Source organism: Pagrus major, chromosome 20, assembly GCF_040436345.1.
Source record: "Pagrus major chromosome 20, Pma_NU_1.0".
Lineage (NCBI taxonomy): Eukaryota > Metazoa > Chordata > Actinopteri > Spariformes > Sparidae > Pagrus > Pagrus major.
The window spans coordinates 19740485-19766952 of NC_133234.1; the positions used below are offsets into that span (position 1 = coordinate 19740485).

General features: G+C 43.9%; 1 protein-coding gene across 3 annotated transcripts in view; it reads left to right on the forward strand.

Annotated features, from left to right (window-relative positions):
- Positions 1-26170, forward strand: part of nrxn1a (neurexin 1a) — a 63480-nt gene extending 37310 nt beyond the window's left edge. Inside the window, exons 11-25 of one of the 3 annotated variants that reach the window (XM_073489558.1) lie at positions 1568-1771; positions 1872-1885; positions 3847-3856; positions 3906-3932; positions 6906-7028; positions 8110-8491; positions 8885-9075; positions 9810-9983; positions 11215-11334; positions 12830-13011; positions 15159-15330; positions 16261-16350; positions 17452-17762; positions 24097-24175; positions 25869-26170. In XM_073489558.1, coding sequence (XP_073345659.1) covers positions 1568-1771; positions 1872-1885; positions 3847-3856; positions 3906-3932; positions 6906-7028; positions 8110-8491; positions 8885-9075; positions 9810-9983; positions 11215-11334; positions 12830-13011; positions 15159-15330; positions 16261-16350; positions 17452-17762; positions 24097-24175; positions 25869-26170 — 2381 coding nt within the window. Of the gene's footprint in view, positions 1-1567; positions 1772-1871; positions 1886-3846; positions 3857-3905; positions 3933-6905; positions 7029-8109; positions 8492-8884; positions 9076-9809; positions 9984-10287; positions 10315-11214; positions 11335-12829; positions 13012-15158; positions 15331-16260; positions 16351-17451; positions 17769-24096; positions 24176-25868 lie in introns of all 3 variants that reach the window. The other 2 variants (XM_073489557.1, XM_073489559.1) reach the window with 2 other exon arrangements.
- Positions 26171-26468: the final 298 nt, after the last annotated feature.

The following is a 26468-nucleotide window of genomic DNA, read 5'->3' on the forward strand; positions in this document are numbered from 1 at the left end:
AGAATTGCTGCGGCTCTAATAAATACTCCCGGAGAAATCCACCATTCGCTGCACGTTTGAGCGACGTTTGCTAAACACAACTGTGACCAGCTGCGACCTTTTTAAAAAGCGCATTATATATCTGTGACCTAATTTATAAAGATTTATCTCTTCAGTAGAGCAACGTTAGAAAGTGTTGAGAGATTAGCGTTCGTCCGTCTATGATTTACATAACATCTGTAGCATGTTGCACATCTGGCGCGTGCTACATGTGTCCCGTGGTGCGACGGTATGCAACACAGTCAGTTTGTTCTTCCATACTTCCTTCCTTCCAGCCAGCCATCCTCTCCTCTATTTGCCTGGTGGTGAGTCAGGTGCCGTGGTGGAGAAAATTTAAGTCAGCTGTCTCCCTTATCAGAATTGAGTGCACGTGCGAGTGTGTGTGTGTGTGTGTTTGATTGTGCTTGTGCGGGTGTATGTGTGGCTGTTAGTTATGTTATCTGTGATATAACAGGCCAACCACCTCCTTTTTTTCTCCCTCAAGTTAATGAGGGTTCATTTGCATTTTAGCCAAGAGCTCTTCTCTCTCCCCCCCTCCTCCCTCTTTTCTCTCTGTCTTGCTCTGTCCCTATTTTCTCTCCCCCTGCTCTCACTTTACTAAACCCTCCTCTGTTCACACTTAAATTCACTCACTTATTCTGACATGCACACACACACACACACACACACACTATCTCTCTCTTTCCCTCCTTCTCAGCTCATCAGTATTCATGAGGCCTCCCTCTCTTCCTGTTCTCTTGTTTTTGCCTTGGCTCCGAACGTCTCCCACAGAAACAGGGAGAGAGAAAGCGAAGGAGGAATGCAGCGGAGAGATATATAAGAAGAAGAAGAAGAAGAAGAAGAAGAAGAGACTGAGAGAGAGAGGGAGAGATAAAGACACAGAGACACGGAGAGTGTGTTTAGCTGTGTATGTAATTGGCCAATAAAAAACAGGGTCCTCGGAGGTAAACAGTTTAGCGGTCGGGGATTGGCCCCAGCAGGTAGCGGGGAGAGAAGATTATGAATATGTAAATGAGTATGCAAAAGACATTAAAGCGGGATCACCTGAGCTTGTTACATTATGACTCCAGGGTCTGGGATGTCAGCGACGTTGGCTAACACACTCATCGCTGTGCATTCTGATTTAACCGGATAATAGGGCGAGCTCAACCAGCTGCGGCTATTTATACATCGTTCTTTGTGAGGGAGTGATGATGAATTAAGGATGGAAAGTGATGGGGTAATTTTTTTTTTTTGTAGGAAGCAGGTTTTGAGTATCAACATGACGTGGCGAGGGGAACGAGGGAGTGTTGCCGCAACACACTTCGTCATGTTTAAAATCTGATTCACTCAACGTCAAATTGCCTTTTGTCTCTTCCCACCTCGTGTCTTTTCTCCCTGTCAGTCTCGTCATTTTTTAATATTTTCTTTCTGCTTCCGCCCACCTCTCTCTCTCTCTCTTCCACCATCATCTGCCTGTCTTTCACCTCTTCCCTCCCTCTCTCACTCCTCATGCTCATCTCTCTCTCTGCCTCTCCGTCTTGTACAGATGCGACTATCCTGTCTTACGACGGCAGTAAGTTTATGAAGGTGCAGTTGCCTGTGGCGATGCACACCGAGGCGGAGGACGTCTCGCTACGCTTTCGCTCCCAGCGGGCCTATGGCGTTCTCATGGCAACCACATCCCGTAACTCCGCAGACACCCTTCGTCTGGAGCTGGATGGGGGCCGCGTCCGACTCACTGTCAACCTAGGTACACACATGCACACAAACATGTAGATACTAAAACATGACTTTAATTACCTGTCAGGGGAATGCAGCTCACACTGGCCTCTTGGCTATTTCTTGTGTAGGAATGTCATTAAGTGTTGATTAATAATATATCGTCCCTGGGAAGTAAACTTAAGTTCCCGATGAGTCTTCCAGATAATTCTCCTGTTTACACTAAGCACATATAAGACATGGATTCACAGGTTTTGGCTGTTACTTCTTTGGCATTCATGCTTCACGGTGCATATAAAGTAGGATTGGGCGATATGTGAAAACAAGCCAACCACAACAACCAACATTTTCAGATACATTCGCGCAGGAGGAGTCCTCACAAGAGATGGGAAGGCCAGTTCTTTAAAGTGAGCTGGTTCGTTTCTTTCACCTGCCACTAGGGAACCGACTCATGAATGACTCTTTTGGTTCTGTTTAGTATTTTCAAACGGGATGTGTGCAGCAGTGCTCCACAAGCTCTCTTAGCACATTATGAGTCTAATAAATAAACAAAATGAAGTCACAAAATGTCCAAAAAGGAAATATCGTTACATTGATTTTCCTCATCAAACAGAAAATACAACCGTACATTCACCTGCCATTAGTGAATCAACTCAACTTTTGGTTCTGTTTAGTATTTTCTGATGGGAGATGTGTGCGAGCAGCGAGTTTGCTTTATTTTAACGCTCTCTTAGCTATTTTAAGTCTAATAAATAAACAAAATAAAGAGAAACAAGAAAGAGAACAACGTCTGAATTCAAAGTTTACCCTTCTTGGTTTGTCTTTTCACTGTCAAACAATCACCAACTCTGGTTTTCTCAATTAGTCCATTAGTTGTCTGTCCAAAAAATGTCAGAAAATGGGGAAAAATGTAGCAAAAAGCCCAAGATGACGTCCTTAAACGTCTTATTTTGTCCACAACGCAAAGATATTTAGTTTCTGTCATAGACGAGTAAAGAAACCAGAACATATTCACATTTAAGAAGCTAAAATCAGAGAGCTTTTACTTAAACAGATTGATTGATTATCAAAATAGCTGCCGATCGATTTGATAGTCTATAAAAGTAGTAGTAGTCGAAATAAAACTTTGAGCAAGCTAGAAGTGAAATACTCTGCCTCTATTCGCTGTTTCTCTCCGTTTCCTCTTCATGCTGTTGCTCTCGCTTGTTCTTTGAAAGCAGACGGTTAAATTAGCAGAACAAAACGATAGTCGATAATTAATCCGCTCGCCCCACCCTAATACACAGCTTATCTTTGAGTACATACTCACACACGCATACACAAGGTCAGTGGCGTTGTTTTTGTGTTGAACAGAGGGTCGAGCCTCAAGCTGCATTCTCTGCTCACTCCCAGTGGACCTGTGCATCCCCAACACCTCCAACAATCAACACAAAGACCTGCAAACTGTACAAACAACCACATGTAATATTGTCCGCACGTAACTGAAGGAAAAAGCACATCCCTTTCTTTGTCGTTGAACACATTTCCACCCTCACACACTTTCACATGAATTCAAGCTCATTCACACGCTAACACGCACACAGGTACATAACAGAGGGGTGCATGTGTTGGTCTCTGGTTGTCTGCAGCCGCGTCTTTTCTGTGGTTGACGCCACACGACACACCAAGGCATCATGGGTAAAAAAATAAATATGTGTATAATGTGCTGCTGGGGCTGAATCTTCCGACTGTTTTGCGGAGATTTGTGCTCTGGATGGGCGACAAAAATTATGGGATGTGTTCGATGTCATGAGACAAACTGACACACATGACCCATCTCAGTCTCCTGGCGCTTTTTTCGATTGGTGACTGAAACTGTCGCTCAGGCCAGAGCAGCCAATGAGCACACTGCTCATGCTGGGACACACACACACTCTCCTTAACATGGAACAAGATCCAACAATCTCCATCCAGATTTTTTTAACTCTTTATCGTCACTGAAATTGCAGTTTGAATTGTAAGAAAATGGTCCCGTGACAAAGAGGAGTGTGTGTTTTCTCAGCAGAGAAAGTGTGTGCGCGTGTTTGTATATATGCGTGCAGGGTGTGTCGATGTGCGCGTCCCCAGGGCGTGGAGAGTAATGTGAATGTGTGCAGCATTAACCCTCTGCTCTGCTCTCCCTCCAGACTGTATCAGGATAAACTGTACAGCCAGTAAGTGATCCTCCATCTCACCTAACCCCTCCCCCCCTCCTCTTCCTCCTCAGTATGTGTGTGTGCGTGTGCGTGTGTGTGCGTGTGCGCTCTAGAGTGTGTGTGTTTTTCTGAATGTGTCTGTCTGACTATTTTTCACTCTCTCTGTCTTGTCAGTCCACCTCCTCATAATCCCTTATTCGACACATCTTTGTGCCGCCTGTCTGTGTGCATATATGTGTGTGTGTGTGTGAAAGAGAGAGAGAGAGAGAGAGTGTGTGTGTTGGACAGGGGAGGTGCACATATGTGTGTTTGTGTCTGCATGTTCAGCTACACCACAGGAGTGGTGCGATTTTTTGCTGAGGGCCAGGGTTTTCCAGGTCGGCCATTTTAGCAAAGAAGGATAGACGGAAGAGAGGACGGTGGGGGTTGAAGGGAGGAGGAGGAGGGGGGGAAAAAGGAAGAGAAGAAGAAAAGAGGCGAAAATCGGAGTATGAGGTGTTTAGCTAAAAAATTAGGTGTGTAACGGGTGGAGCTGCAGGGTAATTACTTCTCCTTCATGCTGGAGACAAAAGACTCGTTATCCCTTCTGTTTGTCTCAGTCGCACCTTCATCCTGATGTCTCTCTGGTTGCTTTTCTTTGTTTGCGTGTTGTTTCCTCTCTAAACTGTACATGAGGGATTTTTTTAGTAGCGTTTCATTTAGCACGTTGAGTGAGCGTCTGTGCATTCTTTTCATTGCTCATCTGTATGTGTGTGTGTGTGTGTTTCTCTTCATGCTGCTGTGAGTGGAGCTGAATCCCTGATGAAGTTTAATTCCCTCACGTGGAGTTTCTCTCTGTCACGACCACAGAGAGAGCGAGAAAGAGTGAGGGAAAGAGAGAGAGAGAGAGAGGGAGACGAATGCTCGGTGACGGCGAAGAGGTGGTGAAATGGACGACTGCAGTTGCCATAGAAACCCTACTAGCCACACAGCGCTGTTGCTATCCCGCATGCCTGTCGGCCAATTTTAGACCGGCTGTCTCAATGAACATTTCAGTAGGCAGCCACTTTTCTGGCACACCGTGTGCATACAATAAATTATACATCTTATATTCGGGGGGTGGGGGAGAGAAAAAAAATGTATTTAACAGCCGGGCGCCGCTGAAATAGTCCACTCAGCAGTCAAATAAAAGCCTCGGCATGGGAGAGATTGAGGCTTATCCAGCAGAAAAGCCATTTGTTATTTAGAGCTAATGAAATATGAAACGCTTTTTGTCATTTTGTTTTCATTATCCTGCTCTTATAATCTCCAGCAGCTCGTCATTTGGCTTGAATTGCATTTCCCACTACCACAAACAGTCCCTTTTGTCTTTGTGTTTGCATTGTCTCGCCTCGCTCGTCTTTTGGTTCGGCGGCACGGAGCAGCAGACTGTCTGCTGACCGCCACGAAGCCTCGACGGTTACAGCCGAGCTCTCCACGCCGCCGAAAACCCAAAATAAGCGCTCGTATGCGTGTGTTTATCGGTGTGTATTTGTGCCTCTCCCTGTTTCCAGGTTGACACAGATCACTGCCTCACTCTCACATCAGTCTCTGTAGGAGTATTTGGTTACATATGCAAAAACACACACAAACTCACGGAAACGCTCACACATACATACACGTATTCTCTCCTTCACTCAGTGTTAGGCAGTGATCCATGGTAACAGGATGAGATGCTCATGCCCAGAGCACAGCTGAGTCTCCTCAGGGGAACCCTGTGTCCTCTCTAAACGCACAACACACTCTTTTAGCTTTGCGCGCACGCACATTTCACACTGCCATATCCATTTTGATTGACTCCTCATATCCGTTTGATTACATTTGCGTGTCAGAAAAAAGCCTCCCTCTTTCTCTACCTCACTCTACCTGTGAGTGTGTGTGTGTGTGTGTGTGTGTGTGTGTGTGTGTGTGTGTGTGTGTGTGTGTGTGTCTGCCTGCGTGCCTCCATGAGTGATGTAGACATGCTTGACATTTTCTGCAGCAAGAATCCGTTCGGGTCAGTTTACTTCTCACCTCCCCCATCATTACCTCCTATAGGTCACCGTAAGCAGACTCACTCGCACTGCTCGAACCAACAGGGCTCGGAGGAGGAGGAAGGGGAGGGTGTGTGTGTGTGTGTGTTTGTGTGTGTGTGTGTGTAGGGGGGAAATGGTGGGTGTTGTGTTCAAGGTTGGTGGGGTGCTTGTAGCGAGTGGGAGGAAGGGGACTCTGAGGTTTTTGGGAACTGTCAAATGTGTGCAGTCAACTATGTGAAGATGGGAGCTGGTAGATGGGCAGAGAGAGAGACATCATGAGAGGACAGCTCAGCTTCTTTCATTCTGCTGCACATCAGCACCTTGGAGAGCTCTCCGCCGCTCAGCCGTGTGTCTAGTGCCACCATGAGGATGCTTGAGGCATTGCGTCCTTGTGGAGAAAAAAAAAAAAAGAAAAAAAGAAGATCCTGCATGTAGACTATGTTATACGTGTGGGGGCGAGAGGGTTGTATCGCAGTTTAGGAGACATGGGGGTGCGAATGTGCTGTCTGTGCATGTGTGGGTAGTAGGTGGTCATCATGGCGGTGTGATCTGTCCACAGATGGATTGTCTCAGCGTGGGCCTGTTGTGACTCACAGTCTCCATCTTAGACACCCATGGCATCCATTTATGTTAATCTTTCTGTCTGTCTGTCTGTGTCACATCATCTGTCTCGCTGGCCTATCTGCAAGGAGACCTGTCTGTCTATCTGTGGAGAGAGTGTGTGCGTTGACACGGAGGTGTTTGTCTCCCCAGGATATGTATGGTTCCTCCTTCCCTCCGCTTTGTCCCTCCATTTCCTCCCTTTCTGTCCTTAAATTTTAATTCAACCTGCCTGGATTCTTCTTCTTCTTCTTCTTCTCTGTCTCTGTTTCTGGATCTCCTCTGTCTCTCTCTGTCTCTGTCTGTCTCTCTCCACCTCTCTGTGCATTATGTTAATGGTGCTCTGGGCTATGTGTAGGTAAAGGCCCAGAGACCATCTTTGCGGGGTCGGGCCTCAATGATAATGAGTGGCACACAGTGAGGGTAGTCCGGCGTGGCAAGAGCCTCAAACTCACCGTGGACGACCTGCAGCCCGTCGAAGGTAACCACAGCAGCATTACTTTTAGATTTTCACCATGAAATGACTCTATAAACTCTCTCAGCTCTTCAATCTGTGTGTAGACATCTGCTTGTATTCTGTGTTAAAATGTTTTACATGATAAAATGCTGTTTTTTTATTTTATTTACTTCTATAAGACAAACATTAAGGGTTTTATTTCTTTTTTTTAGACAACTCTACCTGTGTAAGTGAAAATAACCATTCTGAATCTGCTACACTAGTACTTACATTGGTTATAGTATTAGTAACAGTAGCTGTGTTTACATGGACCCTAATATTACACGAATAAACAGAATAAAAATGCCTCATGTAATCCGATCCAGCCCAATCTGAATTAATTGAATCGGGTTGAGAGCACCTAATAATCATGAAAACATTTAATCTGATCATTTCTCTCTGCTTTCATGTTCACGTGTAGGACTGGGTATTAAACTTCCATACTTTTATGGCAGAGACGAATTGCCTCGTATTGAATTTTTAAAATTATACCCAGGCCTACTCACATGAGGGGAACGTGACGTTACTTCAAGGAGGGTCACACCCATCGCGACAGTAAAAACAACATTTCTGTGGGCCATACAACTGTTTTGTTGGAGAGCTTAAAAGATTTAAGGACTGTTGAACGGCCCGATGGTCGAAAGGCTCGACACAACTAGCTGTTTAGACAAGTGTTTGAAAAGATGAATGAAATCAAATCAACCAAACCAGAAACACACTGTTTCCAGGACACTATTGACAAAAAATACTTGAAAAATAGTTGGGAAAAAACCTCATTCTTTGCCTCCGGAACCAAAAAAGTCATATTGTGATCGAATGCTTTGGGGCGTGTAAACACACCTCATCACATCACTTTATTAAGCGTTAATATAAACAGTTGTAATCTCTAATCAGAGCGTCCATGTAACCACAGAGTGTCTGTTACATCTATTACTAGCAGTCTGTCACTGTTAGTCTAAGTGTTTAAATGAGCATTAGGATTAGTATTAGTTTTAGTTTTTGAACAGTTCCACATGAAACCCAACTTTCCGTAGCCCTCACCTCTGAAGTTTACCCCCGCCACCAGGTCAGATGGCGGGCGATCACACCCAGTTGGAGTTCCACAATGTGGAGACGGGTATCGTGACGGAGAAGCGCTTCATGCCCGCCGTGCCCTCCAATTTCATCGGCCACCTCCAGGGCCTGGCGCTGAACGGCATGCCCTACATCGACCTGTGCAAGAACGGCGACATCGACTACTGCGAGCTCAACGCTGTTATCGGCTATAAGAGCATCGTGGCCGACCCCGTCACCTTCCGCTCGCGCTCCAGTTTCGTCACGCTGCCCACGCTGCAGGCCTACTACTCCATGCATCTCTTCATGCAGTTCAAGACGACGTCCCCCGACGGCCTTGTTCTCTACAACAGGGGAGACGGCAATGACTTCATTGTGGTAGAGCTGGTTAAAGGGTGAGCTGGACAAAGCACAGTGTGTGGTATTTACATTACATTTAAACTAACATCTGGAAACAAAGGGAAATTAATCATCATACAGTTTAAATATGTGTTTATGGTAATGTCTGTCTTGCAGAAATGTGCATGTTGAGTTTCACCATTCAGGATTTACAGTTAACGTTGTCCTTGATGGACAAAAAAGAAACTTCTTGACTATGAGGCTGAAATATGGAACATGAAAAATGCAGCTCCTTTTTTCATCTTGTAATTACAGTTTCTTCAAGACAGATTATAATGCCCTGAAGTATATGACCCTGTGTTGTTCTTCATCATGAATACGATTAATTTGCCTTTTCTCTCCTCAGTTTTTAAACCCCTCCTCTCTCCTTTCCTCCTTCCTCTTTCTAGCTACCTACACTACATCTCAGATCTGGGCAACGGCGCACACCTGATCAAAGGCAACTCTAACAGCCCCCTCAATGACAACCACTGGCACAACGTGCACATATCCCGAGACACTAACAATCTCCACACGGTCAAGATCGACACCAAAGTCACCACGCAGACCACCATGGGCGCCAAGAACCTCGACCTTAAGGGTATGCACAATGATACAAGCAGTGATGCCTCGACAACAAGCAGCTTATACTCGTGATAAACTGCGTCACAGGAAGCAGATTTAAAGGAAAAGTTCAACATGTAGGGAAATAGGCTTTTTCGCTCAAGTGAGATGATTGATACCACTCTGATGTTGGGCTGCGACTAACGATTATTTTCAGCATTGATTAATCTTCTGATTATTTTGACAGTTAACTTATTAAATCGTTTAGTTTGTAAATGGCCAAAAAACTATGAAAAATGTTCATCACGGCACCTCCAAAGCTGACTAATTAACATGTTATATGTCATTTTATTTAATCCCTTCACATACAAAAGTGTAAAAATGACAATTTGATGTTTGATGTGGGGGTTACGCTCCTGACCGATGAACTTTAGAGGTGCTGCTCGACAGTTTTTGTTGCCTTCGGACGGAGCCAAGCTAGCTGTTTCCAGTCTTTGTGCTAAGTTAAGCTAACCGTATGCTGGCGTTAGCTTCATATTTGCCTGTAGCCTAAAATTAGATAATGTGATTTAAGAAGTAAAGTTCGTTTTAAGAATAATTATTTGTCTGAGCTATCAGCTGTCTGTGCTCACATTTCTAACCTTTTCCATACAAATCAAAAAGGCTGCACTAATCAATAATGACAATGATTGCCTGCGTCCCCGACACTGATACAGTCTGGCTTTATAATTGGTCCGTGAAGCTGCCATTCACCCTGTTGCTCCTCGTCAGGTGACCTGTACATCGGGGGCGTCTCCAAAGAGATGTACCGAGACCTGCCTAAGCTGGTCCACTCCCGCGAGGGATTTCAGGGTTGCCTCGCAACAGTCGATCTAAACGGCCGCCTCCCTGACCTTTTGGCTGATGCTTTGGCGACCATGGGACAAGTAGAGAGAGGCTGTGAAGGTGAGGTGCAAACACACAGCACACCAGTAGATGTGTCCTGGTCCCATTCCCCTACTGCCTTTTCTTTCAGTTTTCATTTAACTCATGCTCTCTCTTATGAGGATAACCCACTAACCCAGCTTTTGGTCTGTTAGATGTAAATTTTTTCTCTCTTTTCTTCTCATCTCCTCCTCAGTCTCTCTGCACATTGTGTTTTTTCTCTCTCTCTCTCTTCCACTCTCTCAGCAGTTCACAGGCATCTGTGTGCATTGACTAACCATCTAACTTAATTTGCTTGTTTGCTTTTTTGTTTGGCTGACAAAAGTTACATTGATGAAAGCTGACTTGCAAGGTATATCGCTTTGTGTGAGCATGTGAGACACGTGTGGGGCAAATGCGTGGCGTGAGCGCTAGTGCGTATGGGCGTGTGTGTGTGTGTGTGTGTGTGTGTGAGTGTGGTGAAACTACCCAGTGGTGTCCAGTGTTGTGTGGATCCAGAGTGATCCAGAGTCAAAGGTCAGAGGTGACCTGTCCTCTCCTAGCCACTGTAGTGACTTCATCACAGTAGTGACATCACCACCGCTTGACTTGAGTTGACCACAGCTCCACCAGCAGCATGCTCTCTAACCCCTCCTACTGACTCCCAACCTAAACTTCAATACTCCGTTTGTGAAATCATTTCGCACCCTTTCCTCCACGCCTCGAGCGAGAAGTGCAACGAAGGAGAACTGAGTGTAGAGCTTTGACATTCTCCTCCTGTGTGGTTTCAGCACGAGGCAGGGAGAGAACGGTGACACACTGCTGAAGAGAGAGTATTGAGATGAAGGCCTTTAAACATAACTCTGCCCTCTTATGTTTAACTCCTCCTCCTGTCCTCGCCCCGCTCATCTAGCCTCACCACCTGCATGCTCTCCACATTTTCAAAGTAGTCGCACAGATTCCAGTTTAGTTTCAGTCTGAACGGACGATCTAACATCCTCTGTTAGTGTGAAGCTAAAGTATGGGAGCCTATCTACGATATCTCACAATTGTTTTTCTACTAATACTACTAATCGTAACACCATTGCAGCACAACAGTCTACCCGGGCCATTTCAAAACGTTTCAAGGAAATGTGCTCTAGAAAATAACAACTGCCAAACAACTGTTGTGAACACACTGGGCTCCAGAGAAAAAACAAACAACAAAAAGTGTGTTTGTTTATCTTTTTCCTAACTTTCGCACCCTCCGACCCCGACACGTCTCTTACTGCAGGTCCAAGCACGACATGTCAAGAAGACTCTTGCTCAAATCAGGGGGTTTGTTTGCAGCAGTGGGAGGGCTTCACCTGTGACTGCAGCATGACATCGTACGCAGGGCCGCTCTGCAACGATGGTGAGTCTTTGCTTTTCAGTTTCTCTATCAGATCTACGTGGATTGCGGACACATTTTACTTTTGATGGTATGAACAGCTCATTTTGATTATTATGCATGTAGATCACAGAGCATCAGGTTTAAACGTGCATTTATAGATGTGCACATCGTTTTTTTGTCCGGCACTCTCTGTCAAACCATAATCCTTCAGCCTAAATATATTCTTTACATACAATTTAGGGTGCTTTACTTGTGTATTTCCATTTTCTGCTACTTTATACTACTACTTCACTAGATTTTGGAGACAAATACTGTTCTTTATACTCCACTGCATTTGTTTGATAGTTACTAGTGACGTCACATGCTGCATTAGAATCAAAGTAGCACATTTTAAAATTATTTTACTGATAATTAGCTTAAAAAAATGTATTCCAATAAGTGTCCATTTGTCCTGCAAAGTCCTATTGATGCGAAACAGGACATTTTTCACTTCTTTTTTATTAACACCTGCACACAGAGAGAGTCACTGTACTGTACACATATCAACCGATTTTAAACTAGAATAGCCCTCAGTAGAGCGCATACCTCTGCTAAGGCCCCTTTAATTCAGTCAAGCCCAATCCAATATCTAAGAAAACATATTTAAATCCGCCAGAACCTGATTTTTGTTGATCCGCATCAAATTGTACTCACTATAAGATACCAGCCATCAGCCATTTTGATCAAGGTACATGGATTACTTTCTGAGAAAGTAACAAAAATGTTGAAAAATGCCTCAAAGTGTTAAAGAAAATGCTAAAAAAAATCCGGGATCTGTCCCTTTTTCCAAATCCACACTAAAAGTTAGTGGTTCAGTACTTTCCATACATTCATGTGGTATCAAAGTATCAATACTTTTGACATCCTCAGTCTCTAAACTGCAGAAAACACAGCTTATCTAACATGAACCCTGGTGTAGATCTGCAGGACTGGAACTGATCCACCTGGATGATTATGGTTTCAAAGGAATTTTATCTGCATTTTTTCAGAGCCGCCACGTGAGGGCACTGTCATCTGTTGATTCTGAAGTGGCACAAAAACACTACCTGTTCAGTGTCTGGTTTGATTATTATAATCTGTAACATTTAATAATGTCTGCTTCACATTTTCAAGCTTTTAGCTCTATATTATTCTCAGCAGACTTACCATCAACGTACTCGATGATTATTTAGTCACCATACAGTGAGTCAATCCATTGTATGCTGCTATTTATATGAGTCACTTATCACAGTCAGCCTCCCTGCAGTAATGTTGTAGTCCGGGAAATACTGATTTTTTTTTAGCGTGTGGGAGGAACAGGAAGGCCAGTCAACTGTGACATTTAAAAGTTTTATATTATTTTCCAATCTGCCGTTTCTGTCTTAAACACTTAGCAGAAAAAATAGACCCAGGTTCCATCTGCAGTGGAGAACCTCTGATGACGCTGTTTATGGCAACAGACATGCTTGCAATTAAATCTTTTATCTGTGTGAGCCAGCTGGGACCACCTATATCTTTGGCCGTGACGGAGGTGTGGTGGTCTACACGTGGCCGCCTAATGAGCGTCCCAGCACCAGGGCGGACCGGCTGGCCCTTGGGTTCAGCACCCAACAGAAACACGCCATTCTGCTGCGGGTGGACAGCGCGTCCGGGCTGGGAGACTACCTTCAGCTTCAGATAGTAAGTGCACACCCTTGTATTCAAATAGTGGGGCCAAAGAAAATGTGATTCGTAGCCATTTTACAGACTGCGTTTCCTCCAGGATTCCACTTCTTCGACACCTAAACTGTCTGGACATGATTCATTTATCTTTTTATTTATTTTATTTAACCGCAGACTTTCTTGAGAGACATTAAGTCTGTCTCATTACTCACACTGCATGTGCCATCAGGTAGTAGACAAGTGTGTCCTACATCTGAAAACTGCCAAGAGCCAGTACACTGAACCAACACTTGCCGCACACTCTTTCTAACACCGCTATCTCACAATCTGCTGCCTAACGCCACTCTGGTGGTTCAGCATAATGCAAACATAGAGAAGTTAATGACATGGTGATTTCAGTGTGATTATTATTATATTCACGTCCAAACGCAACTCAATCATGGCAGAACCTGCACAGATGGCTGTTGCTCAGAAATCTATTCTTCTTTATTAGACTAATGAGAGGCAATGTTGCACATCTGATGTCAAGTTAAACAAATATTAAAGCGAGGGTTGGTAATTTATCCTAGAAGCATTCATGTTGTATTTGTAGGAAATCTCTCGACACCCTGACAGCAATCAATAAATCAATAATTCAGACGAGTAAAGGAAAAAAAATCCAGTATTTGTGGCTGTTGCAGGCCTCTAAAAAGTCTGTTTGAAAACAGGAGCAAGTGGCACAAGAATGGCTGCCAAATTGAGTAAGTCACACTGGTTATCCTTTTGAGGGCTATTTTGCATTTATATGATTGAGGCATTTTGGCTCTGAAGAGTTTGTTTATGTATTTATTCGACTAAAAAAAGCAGAGAGCTCGTTTAACGTAGCACACTAGCCACAAAAACATATCACCAGCTGTCGTCTACACACAAAGAAAGTGTTTATCAGGCTGACAGACTCAACCTACAGTTACAGCAGTTGCAGAAGTTCACTGTCACTCAATCAGAACTGAGTAATTTAGTTGCAGACCTAAACAATTAATTGGTGGATCCTTGATAAAGCTATCAGCTATAAAGCTTGTAAGAATATTTTGTTGGTTTAAATCTTGGACTCTACAGTTCATGCTGTAAGTTTATTCACAGTAAAATCGCCATGAATGTGAATTTCAAGCTGAAATCCCAGACATCAGAGCGCAGATCAACCAACAACAGCAGGTGCTACAAACATAAGCCAATCATTGTAGAGCATCATTTTGGTGGTCAAAACCCACAGTGAAGTTCTGAATAAAACTCTCAGAAACACTTCATAAAACTGTTGTCTGATAGTTGTCAGTCTTTAATTTCATCTTATACAGCGTCCAAACGTCGGGTTGAGTGATTACTCAAGTGAAACATGTATCCAGTACAGATAATGTTCTTTTTACTAGTAGAAGTATCGTCCGAGTAAATTGTATCAATATCCGTACTTGTGATGAAGAAAAAGCTGACTGTAGTTTATAAAACACTTGTTCTATTAAAAGTCCTCTTACTCTTGTGATCACAAACATTGATCCGAAGCTCAGTTCTGCAATTTTCTAATAACTCTGGCAAATTCTGATAAACCCACATCATTTTATAGTCGGCAGGTTTAAATCAACAACTTCTGGATATGCTGCAGTACATTGAAAGTCGAAAGTCGATATGTCTGAGTCGGTATCCCCGACTTCCAATCTAAATGCGTCTCAGTGTTTGTGCCTGCAGCAAACGGATGTTTGTGTGGCAAGTCTGTGAACTTCAAGAGCCACTGCAGCAGCAGATTTAACAGTTAAGGGCACTTAAAAAGAGACAGGAAGAGTGGGTTTGTGCTGCTAGCTTACAGAGACTTCTATTAAGCATAAATCAACTGATTGGGAATGAAAATGGCAACCACAAAGTTGTTGTTACAGCACGCTTTCAAAACACAAACGGTGCATGAAGTGAAAAGTGATGAAAAGGTAATTGTTCACTGTGTGTGCCACCACACCTCTGTGATGTCATCTGTGTCGGGCTTGGTGGATCTTGCCCAAATTTCCGACTTGGAAATGGACTTGGATGTCTGTTCAACTGCATCAAGCACCATAAACTAGGACGTTAAAAACAAAACTGTATCCTTGCATGCCAGTCACATTCGCCCTGAAGCATTTCTCTCTCCTCCTCCTCCTCCTCCTCAGGACAAAGGCAACATTAGAGTAGTGTTTAATGTCGGCACTGATGACATCAACATCGAGGAGAGCTCCAAGTTTGTCAACGATGGGAAGTACCACATAATTCGGTTCACCCGCAGCGGAGGCAATGCGACCCTCCAACTGGACGACCTGCCGGTCATAGAGCGTTACCCCTCAGGTAGGCCCTGCCCCGCCCACAGAAGCCCAACCCACCAGGCCACCACAGCACTGCCTGTCCTGGGACAGAGCTAACCACACCTTAGTCCAAATCAACCCACCTCCTGATTGATGTTCCTATCAATGTTTATATTAAAACACTGAAGGTTGAGAAATTTAATTGCAGCTTTGTTTTATGTTATTGTGTTTGAAATGAAATATGTGTGATCTGATATGAAACATGACTTTTTAAACCATAAAATGAGATAGTTTATTACAATAGCTTGTATATAGTAGCCAGCTATGTCATGTTAGGCCTGTTAAATAGTGTTAAAGGTAATTTATGAAAATAGTCAATTCAGGTTGTTTTTCTCACCATAAAAGATTATAATAATAACAGTTGGTGCATTTTTGGTCAAACAATAATTTAAAAACATGTCATATTGTGAGTTAAATGTTTAACTAGAGTGAAAAAATAAGAAAAAAAGTGTAAAAGTGTATTTTGTTGAACATAGTCTTTGTTTTTACATTTGTTGTTTTTTTATATTTAAAGTGGTAATCTTAGGTAGCAGTCTTTAACACAATGAGATAGCTGATAGCTAAAATGCTAAATGCTAGTTGTTGTGAGGTGTGTGTGAGGGTTCTTCCTATATGTATGTAACTCTAAACTCATATAGACAGTATGTGGCAGCTGTAACATTATTTCCCTGTGCTCTTGCAGATGTTAACCCCTGAAATGTCTCTTTAAATTAAACCCAATGAACAGAGAGTAAGAGTCCGCTCACTGGAAACATAGTGAATTCAGCTCCTCATCAAGCTTACCTTAACGCAGTGACATGCTAACAATGAGCAGACCATTACTTTCTTTTCATTGCTGTTCTTTTTGTATCCAGCTCCTGTACCACGTTTGGATGTGCGTAATTACTACTGTGTTTTCATCTCTAAATTAAAGGCAACATTGATAACGAGCGCCTGGCCATCGCCAGACAGCGAATCCCCTATCGGCTCGGTCGAGTAGTTGACGATTGGCTACTCGACAAAGGTAAAAACCCTGATTAAAATTCCTTAAAACTTTCAGCTTTAAAAAATACAATTTGAAGACAGTTGAATATACTTTATTGTGCACCATCAACTAACATCTAAAAATCTAAATCCATAACTAAGTATTTAAAAGTTGGGCAGCTGTAGTGTGTAATACTGTGTAAACTGTAGTGCCTGTGAACGTATCTTGTTAGTGTGTATCTGATAATATCAGGTTAAAGGGACGATGGAGAGATTTAAATGTGAATAAATCAGAAAATAGAAAAAGAAGTACTGATAAAAGATGCTTTATTAAGACTGGTAAATAATTGTGTTTATTCTCAAATTGTAAACAATAAAGCATTTACTAAAGATTATAATGTTGAAAAACAAATTTTTGTAATCAAATTAAAATGCATGAAAAGTATTGCGACCTGTAAGAATTATGTAAATTTGAAATGACTTAATAGAGCAATGCTTTTTTCTTTTTTTGAAAAAAATGTAAAAGTTTTCCTCCTAAACTTCAGCAGCTCCTTAAATTAGCCTCTAGTCCCTTTAACAGTGAGCAGTGCTAGAGCTTATAACCTGTGCATGCTTCATTAGGGCTGTTACAACAGTTCTCTAGATCTCTGTCTCTCTGTCTTGCCTGTCTGTTGCTCCTTCAAATACAATGTCGTGCCGCACAGCCATCACCACAGCAGCCATCTGTCAGCCCCGTCTTCTCAGGGCCCTCTGACTCCTCTCATCTGCTGCCTCTTCCTCCTCCCTTCTGTTCTCTCCCTCTTCATCCTCCTCCTCGACTTCTCTTCACCCGTCTTCCTCTTCTTCCTCTCCGTTTTTCACTCTCTCCGTCTCAGCCCTCTCCACGGTTCTCCACGGCTTCGATTCGCTCTGCCATGCTTAATCTATCCCATCCTTTCACCATGGCTCGGGGGTGGTGAATTGTGTAACACTCAAACACTCTTGTGTGTGTATGTATGCGCGTGTGTGACCACTGGTATGTATGTGCGTGTGGCTGTATTTGCGTGTGTCCGTCCGCCTTCCTTCCTGGTGCACCTGTGCGTGTTTGGTGGCGTGTTGGGCGTGTGTGTGTGTGTGTGTGTGTATGTGTGTGTGCATGCAGGTCGCCAGCTGACCATCTTCAACAGCCAGACGACGGTGCGTGTGGGTGGAGGCGAGCGAGGCGCAGGCATGTTCCAGGGTCAGCTGTCTGGCCTCTACTACAACGGGCTCCGCATCCTCAACATGGCCGCCGAGGGGCACCCGCACATCAGGGTGGAGGGCAGCGCGAGGCTGGTCGGCGACATGCCGTCCTCCTCTATCACCCCGCAGTCCAGCGCTGCAGCTGGAGGCAACCGCTCTGACTCCGCCCCCTCCATCAGTGACATCACAACCACCACGGCCACCAACAGGAAACAAGGCGCCACACAGCAGGTTTGTGTGCATTAAAAACTCACTAAGTCCTTCCTGCGTGTGGTCACAGATTTACTTGTATGTAATTCCTCAGATATCTTGTACATGTTTCCTATCGGCCCTCCTTTTGGTGTGACAATGGGTAATTAAAAAGTGTTAATTCGCTTTGATAAGTTTCTTTTTCGAAATCAGTAAGAGGATTAGCAAGCACAGAGCCCACTAATCGAGGACTCGAGGATTGCACGATATGTCTGGAGGAGTGGGATTGTTGTTAAACTCCACTCAAGGCAAGGCGAATTTATTTATGTCGCACATTCTGTACACAAAGCCAACTCAAGCTGTTTTACATAAGACATCAAAACAGAGAGCAGAAGACGTTAAAAGCCTGAATCGGAGTTATTGAAGAAAAAGATTTTAAAATAAATAACAAAGAGAAGTAGAAGGTGGTTCTTAGCAGAAGGTGAAGAATAACGAATGCTCAAGATTCAGTCAAAGGCAGAGGAGTTATTTTTAGACCCTCAGGCCACTGGGATGCTCCGACATCAAAGTTTAAAACCTTGATTTAAAAGTCTTATATCACTTTGCTCCAGCTCGTGGGAGCAGGAGAACTAAATAAGGCTTTAATCACTGATTTAGGAATTTATGAAATGAAAGGCCACATATCTGAAAAGTCTACCTATTACTGTAATGAGCAAGCAAGAGCAAAACCGCCTCATCTCACACAACCAATCAAATATCATACAACACATGAATATAAAATGAGTTTAACCTTCATCTGATGTTTTCTTGTTTCCGTTGAGGGCGAGTCCAGTTAATTTTATCTTGATAGGGCCAAATTAGGGATCAACCGATGCAGATTATAAGTAATGAAGTAGACCGATAACGAGTGTTGTAAAAGTAACCGAAAGACATACATACCCTGGTCACATGTCACAATTACTTGTGACATGTGACCAGGGTAGTAGTCACGTAATAAAAACCCTTTGCTGAGAGTCTCTACGACATTTTGTCATTCACGGGTGAGCTGCTTCATGGTGCATTCATGTGCACCGTTTAAACTCCAAATTCTACTTCACTTTGTATTGTAAAGTGTTTGGGCGCTGACCATGGATCTAAAGGCCCTGACACACCAGGCCAACGGTCAGGGCTGTCAGTGAGCATCTGTGGCTCTAGTAGGCACTGGACAGCCCTTGTTGATGGCTTTTTGGCTTTTTTTCCCCCTTTTTTTGTCCTTATTTTACTCCTCTGCCTCTTCACAGGGGCCATTTGCAACTTTTTATCAGACATATTCTCGATTAGAAGCAGCTATGTTGGGGGAGTGGTGTCAAAAAATGCTTGTATTTCCATTTACGCAGGCGCAAAACATAACAGCCTGTTGGCTGTCGGCTATAGTCTTTGGGGTGTGTTCAAGTGCAGCTTTTGGGCTGAGACGCAGGAGACGGCACAGCTAATTCTTGTCAGTTTAATGTGTAATATGTTTAATATGTCTAGGCCTTAATACGGGAAATTTCACATGGACTCCACGGTGCAATCAAGTGCACCTCATAAACTCAGAAATCGATACTTAAATGGCCACAAACGATGTTTTAAATGGGAGAAATTTGATTTTTTTCTCATTTTCCTGTGTTGAAATATGAAGGCTTATGTATGTCATTCCTTTTTAATGATTAGATGCCAAAGTCAGAGTAATATCCCACTCATTTCTACGTAGGCAGTTTTTTAAATTCTATTAAAATCACAAGAAATTGTGTCGGCCTATCTCTTCACCAAATCAGAACAAAATTAGTCTCATGGCGCTTTTTATTCAGAGCAGAGTCTAAACACTTTAACTCACAGAGACCCAACATTCCCTCATGAGCGAGCACTTGGCGACAGTGGCGAGGAAAAAACTGCCCTGAGTGATTAAGAGTATTTTTTCCATATCAAAACTTACATCTGAATCAAATGTTGTTAAAAAGAAAACGTCAATAGACTGCTCACATATAATCTTTCTGCTCCAGCACATCATCCACATGAATGGACTGGATGACAAATTCTTGACTAAGTGGTCTCTGCCCATTAAATTATAGGAGGAGAAATGTTTGTGTTAATGGAGGCCGTAATAGCTTTTCCATAGCACGCGTCTAGTAAACTGATGCAAATGGGACTCTACAGTAGAAATGCGTAAGTGTTATTGAGGCGTATTTATAGTGGATCTGACTGCAGAGTCGATGCTAATGTCAGAGGATACATTATCAGCACCACAGACTCTTTTGTTCAGATCACTAGTGAGATGTTGTCAGGCTCTTTGTGGGCGTCTGTGTGTGCTGCAGTTCTTCTTCTGTGTTATAAAACTGAGCCCGCCCGCCTGCCTGCCGCACTGAAAAAAGACTTTTTTTTTCCCTTTCTCTCTCTCCATCCCGATGATACAAGTTGCCATGGAGATAGTGAGCCCCACTACCCCTGCTGCTCGTTTGCTCTCTCCCATCCAGACTCCCATAGAGAATAGCTCCTCTGTGTATCAACCGCCAGCTGTTTCAGACATAAATAATAGAACGCAGAGAGCTGTGAGCTAAGCCTCAGGCATCAATAATGGATATGAGAAGAGGATGGATGGTGCTGCAGAGTGACAGCGTTGTCACAGCGGCTTGTTTTCACACTTCACCTCTCAATCTGTCCCAGTTGGGGTGTTTTAACCCAACCATTCCTGCTCTTATCCTATGCTGATGACGGTGCTAAATCTGGGATTGCAGAGTCGTGTGCACCGGAGTCAATATCGCTGTATGAGAACTAGGTCAGAGCCGCTATATGCTCAACATGCTGCAGAATGTGTGTGTGTTTGCCCAGAAAGTCGAATCGCTCCTGCCGGCCCCCAAACTCTCCCTGTGTGTGTTTGTCTTGTTTAAGAAAGAATCTACAGCATCTCCATTGAGGCTGCCTAGTGTTGCCTGGCAACCAACCTGGCCTCAACCAGTGCACACATGCGATGTAGAGGCGAACACACACACACACACACAAACACTCAGGTGGATTGAGAACAATAGGCTTGAATTGCAGCACGTTGCGTCAGAGGAGGGGCAGTGAGGGATGTCTTCCAGAGGTGCGTCGGGTCCAAGAAATGTATCGATTTTCACGCGCACGCCTGAGAGCGGGGTGCGTGTTGATCTGCCTAAGTCGCCCCGCGGGTTTACTCCTACGGTTAGTTTTTTTTTTTTGGGCAGTAAGAATGTGTTATGTGCCTCCTCCTGAAGTCCACAGTTTATTGAATTTCTTTCTTTTTATTTTTTTTATTCCTGTTGAAAAGTGGAAGGGATTAATAATGCATGACAGCTGAGCACCAGCGAGGAGAAGAGAGGGAGAGATTCGGTGAGAGTGTGTGTATGTGTGTGTGTGTGTGTGTGTGTGTGTGTGTGTGTGTGTGAGTGTTTATGCTAGAGGCTGCTCTGAGTCACAGAGCTCGAGTTTGGTTTTGATGTTTGGTATCTGTCTGTGTGTATGTGTGCGCACTCAGGTGTATGTGTGTACCTGTGTTTGATGGCAAGACTGATAGAAGAAACCTGAGGCTCACAGCGGCGCCCACGATTGGCTCCCAGGAATCAGCTGACCCAGACACTTCCACTCTGAGCATCTATCTCTCATTCGCTCCCATCCTCCCTCCCTGTCTGTTTTTTCTTCTTCTTCTTCTTCTTCGCTCCTCTCTCCACATCTTTCACATCTTTTTCTCCCTCTTTGCCCTCCCTCCGCTCGCTATCCATCTTCTGGAGATACTTTCTCCCTCCTCCCTCGCTTCACTTTTCTCTCTTTTCCTTTCTTCTCACTCTCCTTTGCTCTCTCTCCCTCCATATCTTTCCATATTTACCCGTCACTCCCCCCCTCCTCCTCCTCCTCTCCATCCTACCCTCCCTCCCTCCCTCCACCCTCTCTCTCTGTGGTTGAGCTTCAGTGATAGGCTGTTAATGCAGGCGGTGTATGACTCTATCTCACCATCTGCAGTAGTGGAGCTAGCTTCTCTCCTCTCTCGTCAGGATCTATTCATCAGCCTGCCAACTTCAGCCCGTGTGTGTCTGTGTAACTGTGTCTAAATAGAAAGAGACCAATGGAGCACGTTTGGCTATTATAGAGCTCGTGTATGTGCAGGCGTGTTTGATTTTCCAGTTGTGAAAGTCAGCAGACAAGCTGTTGAATCTTCTGCAAGAGTGTGTGAGGACAGAGTGCAGCTACTATGTGTGAACTAGGCAGTCAGGGAGGCATGGACGGTCGTTGGCACTGTTCGGCTGCTCAGGTAGAGATTTTGCTCTTTCAGCATGCTCACACTTCCTTTGTCTTTGCTCTCTTTTCTGTGTGTGCATCCGTGTCCATGATTATGTCAGCATGCTCTGTTAATAGACTGTGAAAAAGATGGGGACAAAGAGGGAGGGACAGAAGGAGGGGCAGAGGTCTCTTTAGTAAAACTTCTGCACTTCATTGATGTGATTTAAGTTTGGCATGTCTCTACTTTCCTCTCGTGTTCATTGTCTCCCGTGTGATAGGTGGATCAATAGTCCAATTGACACCTTCCCGGTTGAATGGGGTTGGTCAGCTGACAAGAGGGGTGTCACAGATCAGAGGAGGGGCCTTGGCAAATGTACTTGTCTGCTTTTGTTTTGGCTGGAATCAGGATTCAAAACAGGTTCCCGCGGAGGGCACATAGGTGTCTCCGGATCGATAATCAAGCATGGTGGCTCGACATTGATCGCTGACAGTCAGGGGGTGATGTGTTTCCTACCGGCTGATTGGTTCTTGTGCTATTTGGATCCTGGCAAAGGCAGCGAGGCTTATTGACTGGCTGGATTCCAGAGGCTAAGCTCACCCTAGCAGCATTTGACAGCCCAATGGGCAGAACTGATTGGAAAGGCAGTGGAGGAAAGAGACAGAGTCAAGCATCAATAACCTAATGTATGTTTCAGGGCAAAACTATACCCACAGTAGACTTGTCGGGACCACGACCACACCATGCAAGACCAGTGTGGGCTCTTTCAGACGAATAAACTAAGTGGTTCTCTAACCTTATGTAATCTTACAAAGACGAGGAGGAGAGGAAGTAGAGAAAACCAAGGACAGAGAGGAAGCTTAATGAATTTCAGTTTGAAATACTGCCTGTAGGTTTTAGCTGAGGCATCATCGACCACTTAGCACTTTGATTTGGTTCAGAATCTCCTCTGGTCTGGTTGTAATCTGCCTCTAGAGCTCTCGTCTTTTATAGCTGCTGCCGCTCTCTCCTTTTATTCTGTGGGTTACTAACATCCACTGCAATGCATCACAATCCAATTTTAATTTAGTGCTGGCACTGAGCGCCCAGTGTGGTTAAATCACACACACACACACGTTCATATCTCTCATGCCGGAGCGCCAAGGCGGGCGATGTTTAACAGTGGTTCATGAATATGCGGAGCACATTAGCACGGTGTTAAGTAAAGACCGCAGCACTTTGAAGTCCTCCTCCTCCTCCCTCTCTCCTCTGTCTTCTTTTTTCTCTCTATTTCTTCCCAAAAATGTATCCATCTATCTTTTCCTCCCTCGTTTTCCTCCCACCCCTCTTCCCCTCCTCACACTCTGGCTGGAATGGCAAATCGATGCACAGGTCCCCACTGAGGGTGCACACTCCTTTTCCTTTATTTTTTTTATATATTTATTTTTTTTATTCCCCATCATTTTTAACAGCCTGAACTTAGAGTTGCCATGGCAACAAGAGGAGCAGGGATGGAGAGGGAAAAAGGGCTCCTTTTCCATAGAGAGGGAGCGAAGTGCGGAAGAAAAAAGCAGTGGTTGAGATATCAGGTTAGATTTGTTAGGTTAGAGGTTGGATGTAAGTGGGTTATTGGCATGGTGCTTATGGAGAGGTGTTAAGTAAAGGAGATTTAAATGAACCGTGAAGTGTTTAGTTGGAATACTTAATGAAATCTGGAGGGGGGGAAAGAAAAAGTGGTTTTTATTCCTCGTCGCTGCGCATTCTCCACAACACATATCAGCAGCAGCCAATATCAGATGGAGAGAAGAAACAGAGGAGGTGTGGAAGAGGAGAGAAAAAGAGGGGGAGGGTCAAGAGAGTAGGAGATGATAACTGGCTTTCCCCTTGTGGTTTTAAACAGGATTCAGTGTTTCTCTCCTCCCTCCTCCTTTCTTCTTCTCTCATTTTGGCCGCCTGCCATCGCTGGGGGCCGTAATAGGCAAAAGTGTTTGTGGCAAACTGGAGAACGGGTGGGCGATGGATTTTGTGCTGTAGAAAATAAACAGAAGGGGTGTGGAGGACAGGCTGTTTCTTTCTTGGAGATGTTGTGGATAGTGAGTTTGTGTCTATATATATATGTGAGTTTTTCTGGTTTTCCTCTCTCCACAGTCGGCAGACGACCTGCTGGTGGCGTCGGCTGAGTGTCCCAGTGATGATGAAGACATCGACCCCTGTGACCCAAGTTCAGGTGAGATGAACCTGTCACCAACCCGATCTGAGTATCGCATGATCGAGCACGTCCGCCATCTTGAACAAACCACCTGCCGAACTGCAGTACAACTTATATTTGCCCAGTTTATTTTTGATTTTGATATATTTTTAACACGTAAAAACAAAAGACAACAAACTGTCAAATAAACGCTATCAAAAAATAAATTAAGAATTCACAAATTCAATAAAGACATTTTCAAAAAACTAGTTTACATGCTCGTAAAGAAGAAGTATGCACTAATTTAATCCTACCCCTTCTCCACTACCTCATTAATTATGTATTAATCTGTATATTGAAATATTTATCCAATAATATTATATATATACATACATATATTACACACATACATACCTTTCTTGTTGCATGTGCTGTGATATAAATTAAAAAACATGTGTTTGCATCGTTTTTCCTGTTTGCAACCCTTCAGAAAATTCAAGTAAGATGTATTATTGGGTGCACCTACATTATGTGCTGGAAAGAAATAGAAAATGTTAGGCACACCACTGCAACCAGTGTGCAAGAGAAATATATCCTTCAAATAATCACAGTGAAATGATCATTTCTACAGCTCATACACATGCTTGAAACAAACAGAAGAAACAAAAGGCCAAAAAAAGAAAATATAGTACAAGAAACTAGAGCCCGACCAACATATTGGTTGGCAGATATTATATCGGTATCGGCCTGTACGTTGTCCGATATGCGCTGATATGAAACTTTTGTTTTTTAGACACAATGCATAAAAACATGCCTCGGGTGATTCATAATTATATCATTCCTGTTAACGATTACGGCTTATTTATCTTTATTAGACAACATTTTCCCAAATATTTGAGAGGTCTTAAAAGCTTTCTTGTTCGTTATTATCTTAAATTAGCACATGTAATCATAATCATAAATAAACTTAACAAATTTCTGGTTTCACTGCAGTTCTATTTGTGGTTTTTGTCCGAGGAGTGTTGCCGTAGCTAACTGTCCAAGACGTCAGACATCAAGCAGTGCCCCCCCCCTCCGAATCCACACATCACACTGCCTTTGTGACTTTTTTTTTCCATGTGTCTCCACATTCAGCGTCACTTTTCCTGCCACTTTGTCGCTCGCTGTGATGAATTTTTCATTTCCACTTAGGTTTCTGCCTCGAGGCATTACCTAACACTCTCCATCCGCTCCACAATCTCAGTCTCCATCTCTTCCCTCACCTTCCCTTATCCCTTGATAGTCATCCTTTCTTCCTCTCTTCCCTCCCTCACCTCATCTCCATCCAGCTCAGAGAATTCACATGCAAATTCTTTCACCAACAATCTTTTAATACGATGTTGTATATCACAGTCCTGCAGCCCTGGCTGCCTGTGCATGTCATAAAGTGTCAAATGTATGTAATAAAAATTGATATAATGCGCACCTGTGCTCCGGCCCTCCTCTCAACACGCTGTAATGTAATCTGTTTACACATTATGTGATAATACAGAAACAGCTTTGGCTCTGAGCTGCAGCTTTCCCTCGCCAGCTTGTAGAATTATGCAAAATGCATGTCAACTAATTCATCATGATGATGCATTGTATTTCCTTGCTCCAGCTCTCCACCCATCACCTTGACATGTAGTACAAATTAATAATGTATGCAGTAAACTCTAATGTAACATCACGTGCCTCCCCTCTCCCCTCGCAGCCCGCCCTCCCCTGCCGGATGTGAAGGTGTTCCCGGGTCCGTCCGAGGTGGTGCGGGAGAGCAGCAGCACCACGGGCATGGTGGTGGGCATCGTGGCGGCCGCGGCCCTCTGCATCCTCATCCTCCTCTACGCCATGTACAAGTACCGCAACCGCGACGAGGGCTCGTACCACGTGGACGAGAGCCGCAACTACATCAGCAACTCGGCCACGCAGCCCAACGGCAGCGCCAAGGACAAGCCGCTGGGCATCGCCAAGATCTCCAAGAACAAGAAGAACAAAGACAAGGAGTACTACGTCTGAGGCGGAAGACGTCTGACACACAGACATATACGCATACACCTTTATATATAACGGTATATGTACATAAATAGATATATTCTAAAAAAAAAAAAATGCACACATACACACTGACATAGACATGCTGATGTTAATGTTTACTCTCCAATAATCACACCTGCACACATGCTGGCAAGCACAAACATAAACACATTCAAGCACACACACATACATTGAAGCACAAACATACAGACACACACACACACACACACATACAGACTGGCCCAAGGGCGTGGACCCTTACTGTACAGTATTTACCAAT